At 37.4% G+C, this 19,541-nt stretch overlaps 1 protein-coding gene across 1 annotated transcript; it reads right to left on the reverse strand.

Moving 5' to 3' along the window:
- Positions 1-7,732: 7,732 nt before the first annotated feature.
- On the reverse strand, positions 7,733-15,559 carry kcnk1b (potassium channel, subfamily K, member 1b). Its single transcript, XM_008429877.2, has 3 exons — positions 15,058-15,559; positions 12,012-12,407; positions 7,733-8,923 (listed from the first exon to the last, which is right to left on the reverse strand). Exons 1-3 carry the CDS (start codon positions 15,410-15,412, stop codon positions 8,667-8,669), a joined length of 1,008 nt encoding a protein of 335 aa, XP_008428099.1. The 5' UTR covers positions 15,413-15,559; the 3' UTR covers positions 7,733-8,666.
- Between the last annotated feature and the right edge of the window lie 3,982 nt (positions 15,560-19,541).

A 19,541-nucleotide genomic window follows, 5' to 3' on the forward strand; every position in this document is an offset into this window, starting at 1 on the left:
AGAGAGGTCGAATTGATAGTGAAGGTTGAATTAAAATAATGATGGAAAAACAAAAACTTACAAGCAGCCAGGAGATGGAAAAAAAATCTGGAACATAACAGTGGGGGGAAACAGGAATAGACCTGATTTAACTGGAGGAACCAGCAAGATGTGGGAGCAGGAGAAGAGTTTGAAAACTGTGAGAGTGAATGCTGGAACAAAAGACCTGAGCTGATGAGCTAACAGGTTGCAGGTGTGAGGGAAGAGAGAGAAAGAGGAAGTGACACGGCAGAGTGAGGGAAGGTACACCAAGTCTAACATTAAAGAATGACTAAACATAAGAAACAGAACTACACTAAGAAAGGACTAGAAACAAGAAATAAATCTAATAAACTAGAATCACGAAGACAGGACTGCACCAAAGTAAAACAGAAACATGACTGATAAGATAAAATAAAGGAAACTAAGGAACATAGAAATAACAAAACCCCAAACCAGCTCAAACAACCCAACAGCAGCTTTCACTGCAGTACGAGCTTTAAGTTTTTCTGGCATTTCTCTATGAGTTGGAAACTGAATAGTCTTTGGAAAACAGTCAGACTATATGAATAACAACAACAAAGAGCATTCTTTGGATTTAGATAGGGGATATCAGAGTAAAGGTGCTAAATATAAATCCATGTCACACTTTTTAGGTTTTTATTTAATCACATCCTGGCACTTCACTCTATGTGTCGGTCTGTCATGTAAATACTCTAAAAATACATTAAAGCTTCCAATAACATGAACACTTTGGTGAGTGAATGTATTTTGATGCTAAATAATTAACTGAAAATATGCACCGATTATTGGGGTGTAACATTTACATAAGCTGGCTACAGTTTCGATTTTTTTAAAGCTTATTTGGCAAAGCAATTATTTTCTTGGCAATGGTGGAAATATTTGTAGTTTTTATTTGAGGATTTATTCTAGTTTAGGTAAACCATTTAGTAACCTATTTTCTTTGCTAATTAATACATTTTCACAGAAAATATTACCAACTTACATTCCTACAAAGCAAGCGCTGTTTTTCTCACATTTCAACATTTAATTTGAGTGCTTTATTTAAGTATTTGTCTTTTCTTCAGGAAAATTTAGAAGCTTAAAACGAAAGATGGACTTTCAAAGCCCCTAAAACTGATCCTAAGTCTTGTTCAAGGATTAGGCCTTGATCCCTCGCCACAATAATCAGGATAAAGAAGAAAAATAAATGAACAAAAAACTGGTGTTATTGATACATCAATTATAGATCTACCCCACTGAAATCTCCCTTATTTTTCTACTGATATGTCAATCAGATGTGATAACTACTGAAATCTTTTCAGCGATATATCTCCAAATTAGCCCAAAACTTCTACTGCTAATGTGTGATGCAATAGTTGTCAACTTCTACATTTTATTATGCTATATTTTTATGCTTTTTCGCTTTTAGTTATACCTTGTTTCAACATAAACTGCAGTGCTGAGTCAGAAACAAATACCGTCCTTTTTAATTAAACATTAATCTGTTGTGTCAATCGTTTCCATTATTTATTCTATAGTGTTGCAACCAGTTTTTAAGACATTTTTACATAAGATGGTGCAGACCCTGTCTCTTAGCATCATTAATATTTGATGCAGCTCTCTCCGCTTAGAAACAGTGTGACAGTCCACTGCTGATTGGTCTCCACAATAGCAGAATGGAAACTCTGAGCCAGTAAAAAAAAAAAAATAATAATCTAATTCCTCTAATGCATTTGAACATGTAGTAGTGTTGCATGTTTTTTTTCTCTTATTAGAGAAGTTGATTATTTATTTTTGGATTTGGTATGCAGTCAAAGCAGGCAGTTTCTTGCTGTAAGCCCAGAGAGACAAACCTGACCTCCTCTGCTGCTCCTCTGCTGCCTGTTAAAATGTTCTTCCAGCTACAGAAAAGTCTAACCTTTGTGAATGTAGCATCCTGCAGTCTCGACGGCTTTTCTGATTTTCTGTAGGCTACGTGTGTTTTTCATCCATCATCATTTGTACAACTGACTAACAGCTGGAGAGCAGAAAGCAGAATCCCCAGGGGGTTCAGGTCTTGCTTTAGGTGTAAACATAGTGAAGCAGTTTTCTTTAAGAGTCAAACAATTGGCATCTTTGTTTTTTTTATATTCCTCGACAATCCTGAACTGACCTGATTTCTATTATTGTCTGTTATTAGATGTTTTTCTTTTATATTTATCTTTTTAATTTGCTGACAAACAAATCAAGAATTAGTGATTAAGCCTCGCGGAGCTGCCAAGCCGCTTGTCCCTGTTGTCTATAAATATTAAAAGACATTTCTGAAATTTGGCTTCAGATGTGCTCCTTAGCTGACTGTACTTCAAAGAGAATGGGTTATGGATGCCGGTTTGTCACGTGGATGACAAAGTCTACTCGGTATGATCTAGTAAAAGTAGATGGATATCCTTTTAGTGGAGTGAAGCTACTCTAACACATGAAGCTAGTTTCTGTATATGGTATGCTGGATACACCATGACAAGACGCATGATCAAGAAAAAGAAAAAATAAATAAACAGAGGAAAAGAAACACCTACACCCTCAGGTTTATTTTAGACAATTTATGTATCTTTTGTTTGTTTTTTTATCGTTTGCCAATTTGTCAGAGTTATAACCAATAAACCATATGTTTTCTTGTATATTTACTCATCGCGTGTTTGTTGAACCACTGATCTGCGCACTACGTAGACTTGACGTTCCTAATTATTTTAAGGCTCTTTGATGCTTAACACACATGACAATTGGTCAATACTGTCCCGGCTAGCGTCGTCATTTGATTTGACTCCAGTTGTGAAATTGCGCCGTCTGTCATCTCATTAGTGCGCTCAGTGTTTTCTTTCTGTTCTCGCATTGCTAGTTTGCATCTCTCACACAACCTTTTTGATTAGTCTCAGATCTCATTTTAACTCTGCAAGATGACAAGGTGGAAAACACAGAGGAATGCACAACGTGCCTTTTGTGTTGCAATCCCACTTGAGATTCATTAATTTGCAGAAAAAACAGGCCTTTAATTCAGCTTTTTTTCTTTTTCTTTTTAAGGGTGTGGGGAGGGAATAAAGACAATGAGAGCTGGCTTCATGGGTTGATATGTGCTAAAAACATCAGCCACATTGCAGAGAAAGAGCTCTGAGTGCAAAGTGGTTCTGAGAGAGTAAATGCCTGTGGCTGCAGCCTCCATTTACCTCTCCCTGCTTTCTCCTCTTTTTCTGTCCTGTCAGTTTGTTGTTCCTCACATACATTCAGCAGAAAGTGAACTGGGGCAGTGTGTATGGATTTTCTACAAACTGTTTGGTGCTGCAATCCAAATCTATCAATTTCAAACCCTAAGCACAACCACACTGCGTTGTTCTTTCTTTGCAGACAAAAGTTGATCTGCGATATTGCTTAGAAAGCTGGAACCTAATTTGTGCTCTTGCAACAAGAGCACAAATTTTACACATGAGAGCAGTGACAGAGTTGGCGGAGGGGAGCATTTGTGCTTCAGGCCTCCTGCATTCAGATAGTCCCCGTGTATGCTTGTGCGTGTGTGTGTGTATGCGTGTGTGTGTGTGTGTGGATATAAATAGAGCTGCTCCACCATCAGAAAACAGTGCTATAGAGTAGATGCCAGTTGTCGCTGTGCACCAACTCAACCCCCTGTCCTGAATGACCCCAGAGACAGAGCGTTGCCATTCGTGAGGGGGGATATGAGCAACCGAGAGTTTTCTGTGCAACATCCTATAAGGTGTGCTTCCCTCTCTCTGAGGCACAGGAGCAGCGCTTGATTCATCTATTTATGGATGAGCTCATGTTTAATCTGAGCTGCAGACTGTTTTATAACCCACAACAAGGATCCTTAATGAATCCCAAAAACGTGGGGTGTAATATTTTATTCCTTTCGGGGCAGTTTGTGGCGTTTAAGTGTTTCTTCAGGACGGCTTATAGGACTTACGTCGACCGGAAAGATGACGAATGCTCCTGTGCCTCAGAGCTCTCGATATGTTTTTCCCCAGTAGATGAGATGAATCAGTCTAGTCTGTAGCGTTTCAGACCAACAGCTCAGTCGTAACTGTGCTGATTGTCTGTGTTTGCGTTGGAATACTGTAACACTGCAAGCATAAAAAGAAGTTTTGACTTCAACTGCAGCTATTTGAGCTATACAGAGAATTGGAAAAATATCAATTACCCTTGAGCCTTTTCTCATTTTGTCACATTTTAACAACAAGCTGCTTTGTTCCTAACATACACACGGGGACATAATCGCAGATTAGCTTGGAGTTGTACCGAGGAAAGCCTGTGAGTAATGAAAATAGAAAATAGCAGAAATGTATTTTTGCTCTGATCATATTGTTATTTGTTGCTGGAAAGAAACAAATATGGCAACCCTTGCGCCGGTTCTGAACATTGTCCATTTGTACGTTGAACGACCTGGCAACGTTTCTGACCGTTATTTCCAATTACTGGTAATTGTTGTTTCACTACATGCATCCAATAAAATTACTTGCTGCTAGCAAGCGTCTGAGCTGCGTCCCCCCCATAAAATCTGACAATATGGACGTCGGCTCAGTGGCTCTGCGGGAAGAAGTGCCTGCATGTCAGAGGTAATTACAGTTCTCTGCGATAAGAAATACAGCTGCTGAATAAAACAAAAGCGCTGCACTATTAAATTTACTTCCCTGAGTTCGACACTCTGTGCCCCTGGAGCTGCAAAACACAATAAATTCTGTGTTTAGGTGAGTGATGGGCATGACTCGAAATCAAAAACCATAATTTTTTTTAATGTATTAAGTTTAATTGTGTTTTCTGTTTATGCTAGTTTGTCCTTATATTGTCCTGTAGTGCCAATTTAGTTCTTTCTCGACTATTTTTGAAAATCCTTATCAAGAACTGTGTCTGATCTTCTTTTAATGCTGTAGGGAAAAAAATATCTTCTAGTTAATTACTGACTGGGATGTTTGTGCTCTCCAACTTCAATTACTGCACAAAGATATTCTGAACCTCCACCTTCTTTTTGGAAACCAAAGAGATGAGAGGCTTAAGCAATTCATCTAAGTAGCAGGGTATTTTCTTAGCAAGTCTCTGCAGATAATCACTTTCATTATCATTATTCTTGCTCCCCCCCCCCCCCCGTTCATTTCAGTTGACACTTGTGCGTAGATTAGATTGTGTTTCAGCCATCTTCATCTTTCCTACATTTTCTGGTAAATTCAAGTTATGTAACCTCACGTGTGTCTACGAGCTGACACTGCAATCAGACCACATTTCCACTGAGTTAACACATGATCAGCCAGTGTCTCCGTCTTCTTACCATATGGTGGAAGCTTGGGAGAGAAGATGAATAAATATTGGATAATCTCAAGGCATGTTTTAGAGTGGCATGTTTTATTTATATTTGAGGTGTTTATTTATGCCAGTTTTGATGATTGTGACTTACATGGAGTGAAATCTCAAAAGTATGTCACCCCACAGCCCCCCTAAAAGAAAACAACTTTACATATGACTAATAAAAATTGACTTTTAGTTCTATTTATGTGAAAGCATCACTGTGTAGCATACAATAAAAGCACTTGATTTGTGGTTTCTTTTAATAATCTGTTGGCTGTGCTAACCTCTCTTCTAAGCTTTTTCCTTCCACTCAACTTTCCCATATTGTGCAAGCAGACAGAATTCAGGCTTATATTTTTCTAATTTTTTTGTTTAATAATGATTTGTTGTGGATAATGTCAATAGCGTTCTTCGTGATTGTGCAGTTCATAACATCATCAAAATTATGATTTGTCATATGTAAAGTTGTAATTTCTAACTTCTCAGAAACTAAACATTTGGTTTTATTAGCTGTAAGTGATAATCACTAAAATTCACTCAAGCTCTTGAAGTATTATTCTGTATAATTATATGTCTTGCACTTTTTAGATTTAATTACATTTTTGGAGGACATTCTAATTTATTGAGATTTACAGATTGAAGAAATACTCTGGTTATTTTAATCCAACATTTTATTTCAAACACATGAACATTTTTTTTTTTACATTTTACAGTGTATTTTCTTATGCTGACAGGATTCAATGGTATCCAGTGACAGTCTTGTTTTGAATGATTAATATTGTAACAGTAAAATACTTAACTGTGCATTTGAATATACAGTATCACTGACATCGATTGAAAAAATATGTACAAAAGCTCATGGTTGCAAATATTCCAAACGTGTCAGTTTTCTCAGCATAAATAAAAACTCAGGATTTCCATCTGGAATCATTTACATGATGTTTAATCCCTGATAGAAACTTAAATTTCATTCCCTTCTTGCCTTCTAGTCAAAGTATATGCCAACAACAACGTTGCAAGATCCAAGACATTAACAAACATTGAGCTAGAAATGTAGTTACAGACATTATACAGTAAAAGAGACTAAAGTTACAAAATGTAAATTTTTCTACTCAGCAGACCACCAATCTTTCACAGTAGTTCACAAAGGCCCAGAATGGTAAGAAAAAAAATTTAACCTTCATCAGAAAAACATTAAATGGAATGGATGGAGTCCAGAAAAAGCCAGGCACATTTTCAAACTAACAGAAAACGTAACATACTGACTCAAAAAGCAGTTATTGCAAAGACAACTGAAACTCGATGGGAACATTTTCAACCTTAATTTGGTTTATGGCCGAAAAGTTACCAGAGTCCCTCAGGTTGTTTCTTCTTCACCCGAAAAAGCAATGCAAGAAGTTCATCACTCTGCCCCAAGCGAGAAAATAACTCCATTTGTTGCAAAGCATGCTTATACACCTGAAGGCAAGCGCCGATACAGCATTACATCATAATGAGAATGTCGATTTTGCTGATGCAATCTGTGAGAAACAGTAACTAATCCGGATAGCAATTACAGTCATATTCCTTTAAACACTGCAGTCAAAACTCAGAAAGAAACTCAAATGATAACATTTCGAAGATTACATTTAGAAAACATCTAAAAATAAATTCCACTTCCAGCAAGAAAACTGAACTGACAATTCTTCACATAGAGGAAAAAAAAGATAAATACATTACATTCAAGAGCTTAAAACCAGGGAGTGATATGAGATGAAACAAAACTCCTCACCAGGACAAAAATAGCATTGAAACTCTCTGTAAATGCATCTTTTTTTTTCTGCTAACATCAGGAAAACTGCATGAAAAGACTAACAAGAAGCTGAAAATCTGAGGATGGATGACAAGGTGCCAGAATTGTTTTAGAATCAAACAAAGGCCTTTGTTGTACGTGAAGCATTGAAGCAAAACTGCTGCGGCGAGTAATCAGAGCTGCTGCCCCGCGACGGATTTCAAGTTTTCAAAGGTGCCATTTCTGGTACAGTATTTCTGCCATTCAAAGCAATTTGTAAACGTTTCTCAAGTCATAAACAAAAGCAGGCGTTTCTACATTCAAATGTTACAAATACAGTAAAATCTACAGTTCAAATCCCTTTTATTAAACAGAATCTTTCAAAGTGTGTGAATTCCGTCTGAATGTTGCTCATGTGCAAACCTAACTTCCTTCAGAATAAAAAAGCAACTCCCTCAGCAAGCTCGACAAACCTCTGCGTCCTTTTTTTACACACAGTCAAGCGCACATTAAAGCGTTCAGATGGATCAGTGACTTGCACCGCTTTACACATGAGCAACTTTGAGAACAGCGCCGCAATGAGGTTGCACAAATGTAAGCAAGTTTTTTTTTTCCCCCTTCACAATGACACATGTAGTGCAACCAAAACACTTAACCCCACTGTAAGGAAGACCAAGAAATGCCTCGAAATATGAACAATATTCTTACATAGCAGCTCCCCAAGTTACATTTTTAAACATATTCCGCTACCTTTTGATCAATAGCAAATTTACGGCAAATAAAACTGATAAACCAGTCCTTATGTAACTCTTTGAATCAATTGTGCGACCCACATTGTTTTATTTTAAAAATCAATAATTAAACGAATACTGACATCAATAAAGGATCTGTAAAGCTCTCTGTTCCAGCAGCTTACAATCAGATAAATAAAATAAAAAAATGCCCCAAAATCAAAAGGAACCAAAACAGGCCATGATACAGCATCAGCTATTTTTGTGTAGATATCAGGTAAAGTTCTGCTTTGACTTCATACTCTACATTTAAAACATTCTCCCGATTATGTACAAAGACCTGTCTAAAAACTCTATTTAAAAGACACATACATACTTATGTCCTAATGTGTGACGGAAGGTTTCCCGTCTTCGAGTTAGTCGTACTAGTCGTAAGAGACGAATTACTTCATCAAATATTCCTAAGTGTGCCATAAATAATGTAGCTTTTAAAGGCGCTTAGCTTTTGTGAGTCATAAATACAGCAGAGGACTTTCCTTTAATCACTGACTTTGTATTTATAGCTGTTGTTAAAATATTAATTTCACTTTTATTATGTAGATAAACTCTCTGCGGCATAACACTATAACACTATCTCTACTGTCAGTTTTGTGGTTTCGTAGTTGGCATTGTTTGCTTGATCTCTGCAGACCTAAACAATTTTAGCATTGACTACAATTTGCCTAAAGCCGTGATTGGTTTTTACTCATGCTGTCTATGAGTTAATCCCCTCGTTTTTATTCCCCTCCGTTATCCTTTGTGGTCTTTTTTTTTTTTTTTTTTTACTGGATCATTGGATCATCATTGGGAGAGACCAGAGTCGGGACGCTGACAAACGTCTTGGCTTTGTCCTCGTTCTTGCCACCTGTGTTGTCAGACACGGTGGTGAAGGAGAGGTGGTCGTGCTCCAAAATGGCGAGGCGATCCTGGGGCTTCTCCTTCTTCAGGTAGAACATCTTCCTGAGCTGCTTCAGCTGCTGCAGCTCACAGAAGGTCTCCAGCACCACCAGCATGACTATGAGACCCAGAATGAGGTAGACTGGGGAGAGAAGCACAAGAAATAATTACAAGTAATTAGAGTAAGAAGCGTCAAAGCGAGACCTGCATGTTTCAACATTCCCAAAATCTGTAAATTTTTACACTACCACAAGAGGGCATTAGTTAGCTATCCATGACATTAGAAAGCGAGGGTGTGCCTTTCTTGACAGTCTACAGACTATGCCCCAAGTCTGTTTTCAGGTGTTTAGGCATTGAATACATCTGTATTGACATTGCTGAAACTTAAAAGTTTGAAAAATCTGTTGTTTCATCAACAACTGTATTCTTGTGAGAGTTTCTTGTTGGCCTGATGTCTGTATCTGATTGAGAAAGCACTGACTGCTTGTCAGCACAGGCAGCAACAAAACAAAACCATTTTAATCCAGGTTCACATAGTGCTTATGCAAATACAGGTGATGTCACTTCCTACACTCGTTTTGCATAAAGGAAGTTGTACAGCTGATGTTATTTTTTGCAAACAAGTGCGTTCTGTTGGAGACTTCTCCTCCTCCTACAGACTGACACATTGTTCCTGCTGACTGACGTCACCTCTCTGGCTGCTGCACGCCCCACACCCACGTCACACATCTCGGAGACTGTTCACTACAGCAGCTCTTGGCATTCGTGCACACCCACAGCTTGTCAAGACTCCGCGCTCTCAAACTGAGTTTTATTCAAGACACTATTAGCCCCTAACAGGGCCGCTGACTGCAAGCTGTGCGAGTCACCTGGAAAATGCAGTCCATGCCTCAATGCCTCCAGTAGGCCACGGCCCAGTTTGAGCGCAGCACCATCTTGTTATGGTTTGAAACACACAGGGAAATGTCAGAAGCTGCTTTCTCAGCAACTACTCGCCAGTTTTAATAGCTATGTACTGTGTTTTGTTTAGAAACCTGCAGTTGTGTGGGTTCCAGCATGGAAAAATGTGAGAATTACCACACATTCCAGCTACTACCCTTTGTTTCTAAATTCTTAATGTAAATGAAATTGGTTTTTTTTTCAACCCCTAATTAGTAAAACGGTGCAACAAGCAAACATGCAAAAAAAATGTGCAGTAGCACTTAGTTTTGCTCAATTGCAGGGTATTGTGACATTTATGCAAGTATTTAAAATATCTAACTGCTCTTATTTGAAACACAAAAGTAGCAATTACTCCTGCAGCTGCAATAAGTATAAATATTGCAGAGACATGATATCTATAACACATGCAAGATCATTTTGATCTAGGATGCCAGTAAGCTTCAGCTTATTGCTCTCTTTACAGAGTAACAAGTTGATGTTAAGTGATTAATTTATCAGGTTTTTGGATGGTGCTTAAAAAAATGACCTCTTTTGCCCTGCCTAGCATAGTATTTAAAATAGTGTCACACTAAGAGCTGGTTTCCATGACTGTGTTTTCAAGGACCAGAAATATTTCTGATCGCTAATCTATGCATCTTACAGCAGTTTCGCGGAAGTAACTTCTTAGAACATTGGTATATTTTGATATCAGTAACACATGGCTTGCATGAGACTGTGACAGCTCTTCTTATCAACATTATTTAATTGTTATAATAATTGCTTTCAAGTACTTTTTCATGTTCAATTGTATCAGTCTTTTTTATGACATCTGAAAAACATTGTAGCACTGACGTAGAAGGAATAAGCATTTCAGGGACTACCGTAATTTACCTATTTCACCAACAGAAAACACACTCTTTGTAAGTGACAGGTCAAGACTAATGAAAAGTCAGTCTGGTACCTCTCTTCTATACTCACGCTTTAGTAAAGACAATTTGTTCTGTATTAAATGTGATATTTGCTTTATGTTTCCTCTGATTTGGTCGTTTTTTTGATAACTCATTTTGTCTGTGATCCCTGTTTTTAGTACTTGCTGCATGTTTATGGTGATATAACAGAGAACGAGCGTCTTTAATGCGGCTTTCACACACAGGTCAAGAAGATGACTTAGTTGAATGTTTTCCACGTATACAGGTCGAAGCTCACCATCATAAAATCATCTAGATGTCATAAAATGGAACTTTTCATCCTGCATGCCTAATCTGAGAAAATGAAAGTATGTCACTCTAGATATTTTATGTAATATGACTCAATTTGAATGGGATTTGGAGGTTTTATATTCACTCAATGCAAGCAAAGAAGCAATCAGTGAATCGCTGCAGGTAGAAGGTTTAACATTATGGGTTCTAAGGATTCTGGGATGCATTTACAGCATAACCAGACTTTGCATCTATTAATATTCACCTTTCCACATTTTACCATTGAGATGAATTTATCTTACAAGTTCATTATTGAAAAGATGTTAAAAGAAAACAAGGGCTTAGTTTTACTTTACTTTAACTTTAGAGCACAATTCCTAACGTTAAGTTTGACACAAAGAGTACACCGAACATAACCAAAAGAATACCACAGCCACAGTCGCATGGCGGTGGGTGCATCATGATGCTAATGTAATATTTAGCTGGTTGGACAGAGTCTCACGGCAGCAGATGCTCACATTGGACACTAATTGCATTACACAAAAGGCTAAAGGTCAGAGGAGAAAGAGTGAAAATAATAAAATAAGCAGATATTGCATCTAATGTCATCATTGCAGTATTTACTAATATTATCACCTTTGCAAGATTTTCTAATACCGTGCAACTTTAGTCCAAGTATACATCAAAATACTATCTTTTCCCATTTCTTTTTTGATCAGGTAAATTAATGGGTGCCACACTGGGTTAGACAAGTCCAAGGACTGGATTTTTCCATTTGAAAAGATATTCTGTTGAGTGATTTCTTAGGTAATAATTGTGTTTATTTTGTTGCAAGTGTGCTGATAACAAAACTATCTTTTTTGTAAAAAAATAAAATAAAAATGGCCTTTATAGTGTATCTCTCTTTTATAAAAAGCCTTAGAGGTAAATCAAAGTATTTGTGGTTTAAAAATACAAACCCGAATAAAACTGAAATAGTAAAAAAAAAAAAAACTAGTTATCTGTCAGATTAACATAATAATCAAGGCAGCATCATGACTCTACATGTTACCACTGATACAAAAACAGAGGACTAAGAGTTTCTACCACCACCCTCTCATCAGCACTCACCAGTGATTCCCACTTTGTACAGCTCCCTGAACTTCTGATTGGCCGCTTCGCCGGGTACGTAGTCTCCGAGGCCAATGGTGCTGAGTGAAATGAAGCAGAAATAAAAGGACTCCAGGAAGTTCCAGTTCTCCTCCAGAGCAGAGAAGATGGCCGCCGGGATCAGAAAGAAGCACGAGACGGCCAACATGCCCAGTAGGGTGGCGTGAACGATGGCCACAAGCTGCTTGGACAGACCCCACCGTGTGTGGATGTACGTGACGGGCCTCCGAGTGCTGAAGACCATGATCCTTTGCACAACGGCAGTGAGGAAGAGGAGGGTAAATGGGATGCCAATCACGGAGTAAATAATGCAGAAGGCCTTGCCGCCATCTGATAGCGGTGCTGTGTGACCGTAACCTGTTGAAAAAACAAAAGAAAAATTAATCAGCATAAAAGTTTGCTTCAGCAACAAGAGAGAGCAGTTTATTTTCAGTGTCCAGCAATTGTGTTCTGATACATAGTTTTGGTAAAAAGTATTCGATTCCTTCAAGTTTTCAAGAAGCAATATAAAGAAAGGAGGGAGATAATACATTTACACATGTATTCAATGAGCACTTAATAAAATCAGCAATGCAACACCAACACCTTAGGTTTTCAGGTGTCTGATTCTGCAAGTTTCACAAACCCTTTCTATGACCAGTTCTCTAATTCTCAACAAAAGCATCTAACCTCAGACAGGTTGGATGGAAAGTTTCACCAGCAGGGTTGGAACGAAGAACCACAGAAAATTTCAGTTCCCTTAGAAACAGATTATTTCAGGTTTGGCTTCTTCTTTACTTGCTTTTCACAGTACTTATCTTCTAAGTCGAACTATTTGAATTCCTGCCTTGTAAAAAATGTTAACCTTTGCTCTGGTAGTCTAAGTTTCTGGGAGCTGCGGAAAAGGCTGCGGAAAAGGCTGCACTCTCCCCACCATCTTGTTTAAACTTAAGGCCCTTTCATAGAACATCTGTTTACCTACATTTTTTTTTACCTGTAAGGATAGCATTAATAGGATTCCACATGTGAGAAGGAAACTCATGTACTAAACCAAATCAAGTCTATTTTTAGAAGCCTCAGAGTGATTTGGGTGTTTTTTGAAAATCTCCCCAAGGATTATCGTCCTTTAAGAGAAGAATCACTTCCATTTAGCTTTTCAGGCTTCAAAGGTCAGACTGGTGCACAGCTGCACCTATGTTTATTCGTCTGTTAGATTAAACCATATCCAGAAAGGAACCAGAACCAGGAAGTTACCAGGTAGCTATAACTGCTACACTTCAGAGAGATATATTGAGCCTGTTAGGACACATTTAATGGCACCCTTATAAATTTGTATGACATTGTAACTTCGTACTTTAGCACTGGATTTTGCTTTTTACTTGTCAAGAATATATTTCTCTAAGTCAGTTTTTTTCCTCTTTATGTGCAACTCACCTTTTACAAATTTATTTGGATGTTCTTTTAACTTGGTCCAACTTTTAATCATAAGAATTACAAAGTTCTACTATTACGACAAAGGAGAAAATGAATGTTTCTTTTTTTTCTGGCTGCCAGAAGAAATAATGGTAATGCAAAACCAGCCCCTCCCCCTCATGTTGCTGTGCACTGTCTCTCAACTGGATTTCTCCTGTCCTGATTCTAAATGAAAGGTAAAATTAATTCTGCTTTGAAATATTTCTAATATACCAAAAAAGCACACTCTCTCTCCCTTGTGCTCTTGGATGGTCATGAATCAACCAAAAACAGGTAGTAGATAATTTACATATGTATTCAGTGAGCAATGGGCACCTCCGGTGTCCATGGGTGTGACTTTGTGAGTTTCCAAACCTTTTCTCTGACCAGTTTTTCCATTCTCAACAGAAACATTTCACCACAGACAGATTGGATAGGAAGCTTCAGTCACAGGGTTGGAATGAAAGTACCAGGAGAAAGTGAACAGTTTTTTTTTCTGCCTGCCAGAAGCAATCTGCTAATATATTATTGTAGTAGTGGTAAGGCTTATTGCTGTTTTTTTGTTTATTTTAAATAAAAACAGTTGGAATATTGTATATTTTTTGTTTTAACTGTGTGTATAAATACCAACTGACTGTTAAAATGTGGTAGTTTTGCTCAAGATTTTGCCGTGAAGATCTTATACGAGCGAAGGTGAACTAAAAAATCCCAAAAATACCTGAGCAGTGACAGATTTAAGTCACACTGTTATTTGAGAAAATAAGTAGCTGCGGAATGAAGCTGAGGTTTAGACAGGATTAGGTTGATGTTCTTTTGAGATCAGATTTGAAGCCATGTTGTAATGTGGGTGCAAAAGTACGACATCTTAAGCTTTACATACTTTTCTGAGGTGTAGCTTTTAAAATATCCTAACTTATTGAAGTGAGGTGCATTTTGTAATAAAACTGTAGCGCACACATTACAAGCCAAAAGTGTCTGATTTTCAGTAACAAAAGGTCAAAATAATTTATCAATATAAAAATGGAAGAGTTTAGACTGAGTTCTTGATTACACAGATGTCTATAAAATCACAATGTTATGAACCCATACAACTATTACCACAGGATATAGCATTCGGATTGTATGTTGCAACCTCAGATAACTGCTGCAGCCATGTGGTTTCTAGCTGATGTTCTTTGTGACTTAAGAGTATGACAGCGTACATTTCCTGTTCTAAATTGGAGGACAAGTCTTCATAAAGGTTATCATTTAAAATGCAATTGCCAAGTGTTTGGTAAAAGAAGACGACAAAAACAAGTCTTAAAATTGTAATACAGGCCAAATTCTGTCTTAAATTGGCTTTCTGTTTTGTGAAATTGATGCAAAATTTAAATGAAGATTAATAATTAATTGACATTGAATGCATTTTACTATGGGGCCTATATATTAATTATTATTATTACCAACATGGCAACACTTAAAGGTTCTGTATGATGTATTTAAAGTCAAACAGACATATTACGTGAGGATGACTCGGTAGATTTTGCTGCGCACCTGGAGGACAGCGACTACAAAGCATCATACAGCAGTGACCTACCTGTGGTGGACAGCACCGTGCTGGCGAAAAACAGCGAAGAGGTGAAGTCCCAGTTCCAGTTAGCCGAGGCATTATTGAGAATAGAAACCCCATAATTACTGGCGTCTAGGGCTTTCTTTAAAAACCGCTCCAGTCGCTCCTCGGACAGACACTCATTTTCCAAGAGGAACTGCTTTTTGACGGCCCTCAGCTCCTGACGCAGTTGGTCTTCGTACGGTAGTTCGACCGACGAGAAGACGACGGCGCCGAATATGAGATAAAGGAGATAGCCCAATATTAAAGATACGAAATACCACGTCGATTTATGATTCTGTATCAAACGCACACACGAATTGCTGGCTAGAGACTGGAGCATTTTTACCCGGTTGCTAAATCACCTCGGTAATAATTTATTATAGCAAAGTAAGCCTACCCTACTGTACAGACAGTGATGTTGTAAAGAGACAAAGCTCAAATGAATATCCTCTCCTCCCCTTCACGGAACCTGCTTTGGGTGTTGATACTTTTATGTACTATCGTAAATCTCATACGTCTCTGTCGTCACCAGCGCGAGTTCTCACGTATATGTAGCACATGGAGAAAAGTTATAACGCAAATCGCTAGTTTGTCTCCAAAATTGATGTTGGCATTTGGGAACTTTTAAAGGCATGTTATTAAATGCGCCGATGTCAATAGTTTGTCGTATTTCCGAGCTTCAATTTGGCCGTGAAGGCAGCAACACGTGTGAGACCCTTTGTGACGTCGGCGCTTTTCTTCCTCCTTTCTCCTCTTCTTAAGAAAAGAAACAAACGTCAAAGCCACGCCAGTTACCATAAATGTCATTGTAGAATCAAAGATAATGACCAAACGAGGGTTCGCAGATTAAAACGTGGGAAAAAGGAAACTGGGGATATGGTTATACAGTTTAGAACACAGTAAAATACTTTGGTACCGTCTTGTGTCCTAGTTGTGTGTCTATTATCATTATGACCTGTAGGTACACTATATAGGGAAATAAATAGTCTACATTTGAACAGCAGGGGGAAACATTTTTCTTTTCTGTTGTAAGTATTTCCTGTTGCCAAAATTGGTTTACAGAAATAGAAAGCATGCAACATTGCACTGGGTGCAGACATTACAGAGAACATAACGACCATTCAAAATAGATAAATATTATAAGAATGAGGGGGAAAAGGAAATGGGAAATCAGTGTGTTGTAAATCTTTGTGATTCACATAATACCCTAATCTTCAGCTCCCTCCACAGGACTCAATTGAATTTAAGAGACGAATCTATTGTTGGCACCTACTTCAATTTAGCATGCCTCCCATTTATTAAAACTAATTATGGAACATACAGTTGCACTATGTTCCCTCTATTATCTGCACGCAGTGCAATTTAACATGCATTCCATTTATTAAAACCAACAATAATAGTGGCTTGAATTATGTACCCATTTTTGCTGAAAAGCCATTGGGTGTGAAAAAAGTCTTTACTCCAATAGCAAAATAATCACATCACAGTTTGCAATTACACTCACAAAAAATATATATACTTTTTTTTAGATGCATGTTCTGATCTTATAAAACATAAACTGAAGCGTAATTATAATAGTACCATTTAGACAAAAAGGGGAAGAAGTTTGCAAGCCTGAGAATACATCCTATGAAGGACAGCGATCAAGTTCTAGGGGTGTCTTGCAGTAGGAGGGACTGGTGCAACAGTTTATTTCAATTAACCCTGATAGTAGAACATTTTGCTCTGGCCTCCACCAGAATTTATGTATTGCTTACTGCATTAGAATGTAGCGCTTACCTCTTGTATTTCTATTCCAGTTTTCTAAAGGGAAGATATTTCTTGTGACAAGTCAAAAGCTATGTATTTTACCATGCTGACTTCAAGCGGTTTGAGCAGATACATAACCAGCTGTCCATAAACCTGTTCTGTCAGAGAGTGAGTTAAACAAAGTAAAGAATGCTAAAATGCTCCAAAGATATTTCAGCCCTTAGCTGGGAATTTGTAGAGTTACCCAGTTTAACGCAATCAAGTCCCAGCACACAAAATGACTGCAGTTAACAAGTCACCACATAGCAAATTGTTCTTTATTCCACTTATTGTCTATTAAATCAAATTAGTTTTATCATCAGTAATCTATTTTACAACCAAACTTAGATTTTGCTCCTTCTGCTTTTTATGCTGTTGTTAAAAACAAAAAACAGACAGTTTTTATACTGTCTTGTTTGTTTTCTTGTTTTGTTCATATTTTTCATCCCCATCTAAAACATTCTAATAATAGTGACATCAGTAACTGAGTTTAAAAAAATACAGCCAATGATTTGATTGAGTTTTTTTTTATTATTTTTTTTATAGATTTCCTGTCATAGACACTGCTACTAAGACTACTCCCACCTTGTTACTCTTACCTCGGTAACACTTTATTTGAAGGGGTGTGCATAAGACTGACATGACACTGTCATAAACATGACATAACACCTGTCATTACCATAAAGAAGTCTTTATGAATGTTTATGACAGTTGTCATGAAGTGTCATTCGGTAAATAATGACACTTTTAATGCAAAGTTGCTCTAAAACTTGCATTGAAAGTCCATTAAAAGTGCCAACTTTGCATGGTTTTGTAAATTATGATAATTTAATGCAAAGTTGGCATTTTTAATGGACTTTCAATGGAAGTTTTAGAGCAACTTTGTATTAAAAGTGTCATTATTTACCGAATGACACTTCATGACAACTGTCATAAACATTCATAAAGACTTCTTTATGGTAATGACAGGTGTTATGCCATATTTATGACAGTGTGATGTCAGTCTTATGCACACCCCTTCAAATAAAGTGTTACCCTTATTTCTGATTTGCTTCTGCTACAGTGTGTTTCTCAGGCTTCCATTCTACTTTTTTTCACTGACTAAGATCCCTTTTAGATAAATTCCTAGCATTGCATAACACTCCACATCCCAATGTTATGTGGATGCAGGTCTATTTACCACTAACAAGTGACCAGAGGTGGACATGTTAGCTAGATTTCAGCTTCACATTTGATTCTTGTGCTATTTCTGAAGAATGTGCTATTGTAGCAACAGCTTCTGCAGCTGATTCAACAGTGGAAAGGATGATAACACACTACATTTATACTCCTCCAAGCTAAATTCACAAATACTTTCAAATTTTATCAGTTAAACCAGTTGAATAAATCTTATGCAATGCAAATCAGAACCAGACAGTTTATTTTTCCTGCTCACGTACCTTGACACATTCTATGGTAATATGCCTAAATTAAACCTTTTTAGAAAACATTGTCTGACTCCACACTAACATTTCCTGCCATTTGTTTTTCTGATACTAATTTAAAAAATAATTGACATCAGTCTGTCATGGAATTTGGAGGCATCGTTTGGACATGTTTTCAATCAGATGCTCTGGTATGTCAGAGCATCACTTTTTTACTATTTTGGTCTTTTACTCTATATTCTTTGTCATCTGAGCAGTGTTTGATCTTGTAATACTTATTGAGGAATTGCTGTTCTCCTGGCTAAACCATACCAGGTCTTGGTGACCTGGCTGGTACCTGTGTCCAGCAGTGAACAGGTGAGAAGCATTGTTTAACATAGTCGCCTATCTGTGTGCAGTCATGAGCACACACAACTAAGAGCAACTAAGAGTGTCTAATCAACCTAACATGTATCTTTTTGGAGTGTGAACATGGTTCATTGTTTATTGTTGACACCACATTAAACAGTTGTATTGGTATTACTTTTTCATGTGCAAAAAAACAAAGCTTCAGACTACTTTTGCAGACTCACAAAGACTGTTAAACCTGGCTGAACTTCAATATATGGAGGGAGGTAACCTGCTCAAACTCTGTATGCTTTAGGCCTTTACCATATTGCAAAACAATGCAGACAATCTTGATTTTTTGTTGTTGTTGTTGTTGCAAGAATTATGCCTATTTCCACAAAACCTGTCAGACCTCCCTGCAAGGGTGCTGGCTTAAGTGTCTATTCTCTCTTTAGCAGTGAAAGACAACTTTTTCTAATATAGGACAACCTCACCCAGCATTTCATTCATCCGTATAGTTATTCACCTGAACTTGCTGTAGTCTAACAATCTGCAGAGTATTTGGGTGTAAAATAGTTTGAAAAAAGTAGAAAGGTCGGGCAAATAGCTTTTTGAGGGGATACTAAGGTAATGCTGGTAAGAGTACCATCTAAACGCCATCTCTGTCACATCTAAAGTGATGAGTTGCAGATTATTAACAATTAATTTTATGTAAAGTTTTGCAAATTAAAACTGTCCTTTATTTTACACAAGATAACCCCAAAAACCATAAAAATGCAACATTTGTGTTTTTGAACATTCCACCTATATCTGGCAGGCTGCATTAAAAGTACAGGATTTGCCACAAATTGCTTTTTTTTTTCTATACCAAAATGGGTGAATTTAGTTCTTATTGCTCTTCATTAATAACTCACAAATGTCATATTATGA

This window comes from Poecilia reticulata, linkage group LG15 (assembly GCF_000633615.1).
Source record: "Poecilia reticulata strain Guanapo linkage group LG15, Guppy_female_1.0+MT, whole genome shotgun sequence".
In the NCBI taxonomy this organism is placed as follows: Eukaryota; Metazoa; Chordata; class Actinopteri; order Cyprinodontiformes; family Poeciliidae; genus Poecilia; species Poecilia reticulata.

Coding starts and splice junctions, on each gene's coding strand:
- kcnk1b (XM_008429877.2), bottom strand. CDS start 15,412: ATGCTCCAGTCTCTAGCCAGCAATTCGTGTGTGCGTTTGATACAGAAT. Junction 12,408..15,057: donor CACGGTGCTGTCCACCACAG/GTAGGTCACTGC, acceptor TTTTTTCAACAG/GTTACGGTCACACAGCACCG. Junction 8,924..12,011: donor GTACAAAGTGGGAATCACTG/GTGAGTGCTGAT, acceptor TTCTCTCCCCAG/TCTACCTCATTCTGGGTCTC.